General features: G+C 62.5%; 1 protein-coding gene across 1 annotated transcript in view; it reads right to left on the bottom strand.

Annotated features, from left to right (window-relative positions):
- Window positions 1–328: 328 nt before the first annotated feature.
- Window positions 329–1,956, bottom strand: part of BCDIN3D (BCDIN3 domain containing RNA methyltransferase) — a 2,553-nt gene continuing 925 nt past the window's right edge. Inside the window, exon 2 of the mRNA XM_027910263.1 lies at window positions 329–1,069. Within this exon, the coding sequence (XP_027766064.1) occupies window positions 329–1,069 (741 nt within the window). The remainder of the gene's footprint in view (window positions 1,070–1,956) is intronic.

Here is a 1,956-nt window from a genome sequence, read left to right as displayed (position 1 = left end):
ATGCTCCTATCCCTGTGGATATCCAGGGATTCAGCAATTCCTGGTGGCTCTGAAGAGCAGGAGCTCCTGTCCCATGGATGTCTGTCAGGAATCAGGAATTCCTGCTGGATCTGAAAAGCAGGAGCTGTGGATGTCTCTCAGGAGCTGGGAATCAGAAATTCCTGGTGGTTCTGAGGAGCAGGAGCTGTGGATGACTGCCAGGAGTTGGGAATCAGCAATTCCTGCTGGCTCCGAAGAGCAGGATGCTCCTGTCCCTGTGGATATCCAGGGATTCAGCAATTCCTGGTGGCTCTGAGGAGCAGGATGCTCCTGTCCCCATGGATGTCTCTCAGGAGCCGGGAATCAGCAATTCCTGCTGGCCCTGAAGATCAGGAGCTCCTTTCCCCGTGGACGTCTCTTGGGATCTGGGACTCGGGAATTCCTTCCCCTCCTCCTCCTCCCCACCCTCCCCACATTCCAGAGGCCATTCCAAGCCCCCCTCTTCCCTCGTGGCCCTGAAGAGCAGGACGCTGCGCCGCCAGCGGGTGCTGCCCAGGCAGCCCAGGCTCTCCATGCGGCATTCCCGCCTCAGGAAGCGGCCGATCCCGCCCTCCACGTCCCCGCGGATCTCCAGGGAGCGGAAATGCTCCGGCTCCTCCCGCCCCGCCCGCCGCATCCTCCGGGCCGCCGCCCGGTAGCACTTCCAGGGCTGGGGCTCCAGGAGCAGGACGGAGCCGGCCGAGCTGATGAACGCCAGGAATTCCCGCAGGCCGGCGTCGCCGTGGCGCAGGTGGATCCACATGGTGACCGACAGGCAGCACACCAGGTCGAAGCGGCGGCGGCCGAAGCGCCGCAGGTGGGAGCCCAGCAGGGCCCCCCTGGAGGGGCGATCCATGATGTCCAGGGCCACGAAGGACACGCAGGAGCCCGGGAAGGGGCTGCTCCGGCGGGCGCGGGAGACGAGCTCGGGGTCCAGGTCGCAGCACAGCAGGTTCAGCTCCCGCCCGGCCTCGGAGCAGGGAAGGGGCGATCCCCCCGGATCGTCCGCGGGGAGGTTCAGCAGGTGACGGTACAGGGCGAGGCTGAGCTCCTGGAAAAACGGCTGGGATCAGGGAATGGCACGGGATAACGCTCAGGGGTCCTTCTCCATGGAATTCCCAAGGAAAATCCCACCGTGGACCTGCCACTGACGCTTCCAGGGATGGGGGATCTCCAGGAATTCCAGCCCAGGAGGGCCAGGCTGAGCTCCTGGAAAATGGTTGGGATCAGGGAATGGCACGGGATAATGCTCAGGGCTCCTTCTCCATGGAATTCCCAAGGAAAATCCCACCGTGGACCCGCCACTGGGCCTTGGGCAGACGCTTCCAGGGATGGGGGATCTCCAGGAATTCCAGCCCAGGAGGTGACAGTACAGGGCAAGGCTGAGCTCCTGGAAAACGGCTGGGATCAGGGAATGCCACGGGAATGGCACGGGATAAGGTTCAGGGAGGGGCTGCCCCTCCAAGGAATTCCTGAGGAAAATCCCACCAAAGATATTCCATAGACCAGGAGGATCCAGCCTGGCCTTGGATACCACCAGGGATGGGGAATCTCCAGGAATTCCAGCCCAGGAGGGCCAGGCTGAGCTCCTGGAAAACCGGCTGGGAGTCAGGGAATGGCACGGGAATGGCACGGGATAATGCTCAGGGCTCCTTCTCCACGGAATTCCCAAGGAAAATCCCACCAAGGACATTCCATAGACCGAGGGGATCCAGCCTGGCCTTGGATACCACCAGGGATGGGGAATCCTCCGGGAAATCCATCCCAGCCCCTCCCCACTCTCCCAGGGAGGGATTTCTCCCTCCTATCCAATCCAAACCAGCACGTGGAGTCCTGGAATGGGTTGGGTGGGAAGGGACCCCTCACCAGTGACCCCCAGTCTGTCCCAGTGCCCCCAGTAACTCTCTCCCAGTGCCCCCAACCCCCCCCAAACCTTTT

This window comes from Empidonax traillii, unplaced genomic scaffold, assembly GCF_003031625.1.
Source record: "Empidonax traillii isolate 1590-97213 ecotype Southwest subspecies unplaced genomic scaffold, ASM303162v1 scaffold3059:size15910, whole genome shotgun sequence".
Taxonomy (NCBI): Eukaryota; Metazoa; Chordata; class Aves; order Passeriformes; family Tyrannidae; genus Empidonax; species Empidonax traillii.
Note: the sequence above shows the minus strand (reverse complement) of the source record. Positions and strands in the feature narration are given on the sequence as shown.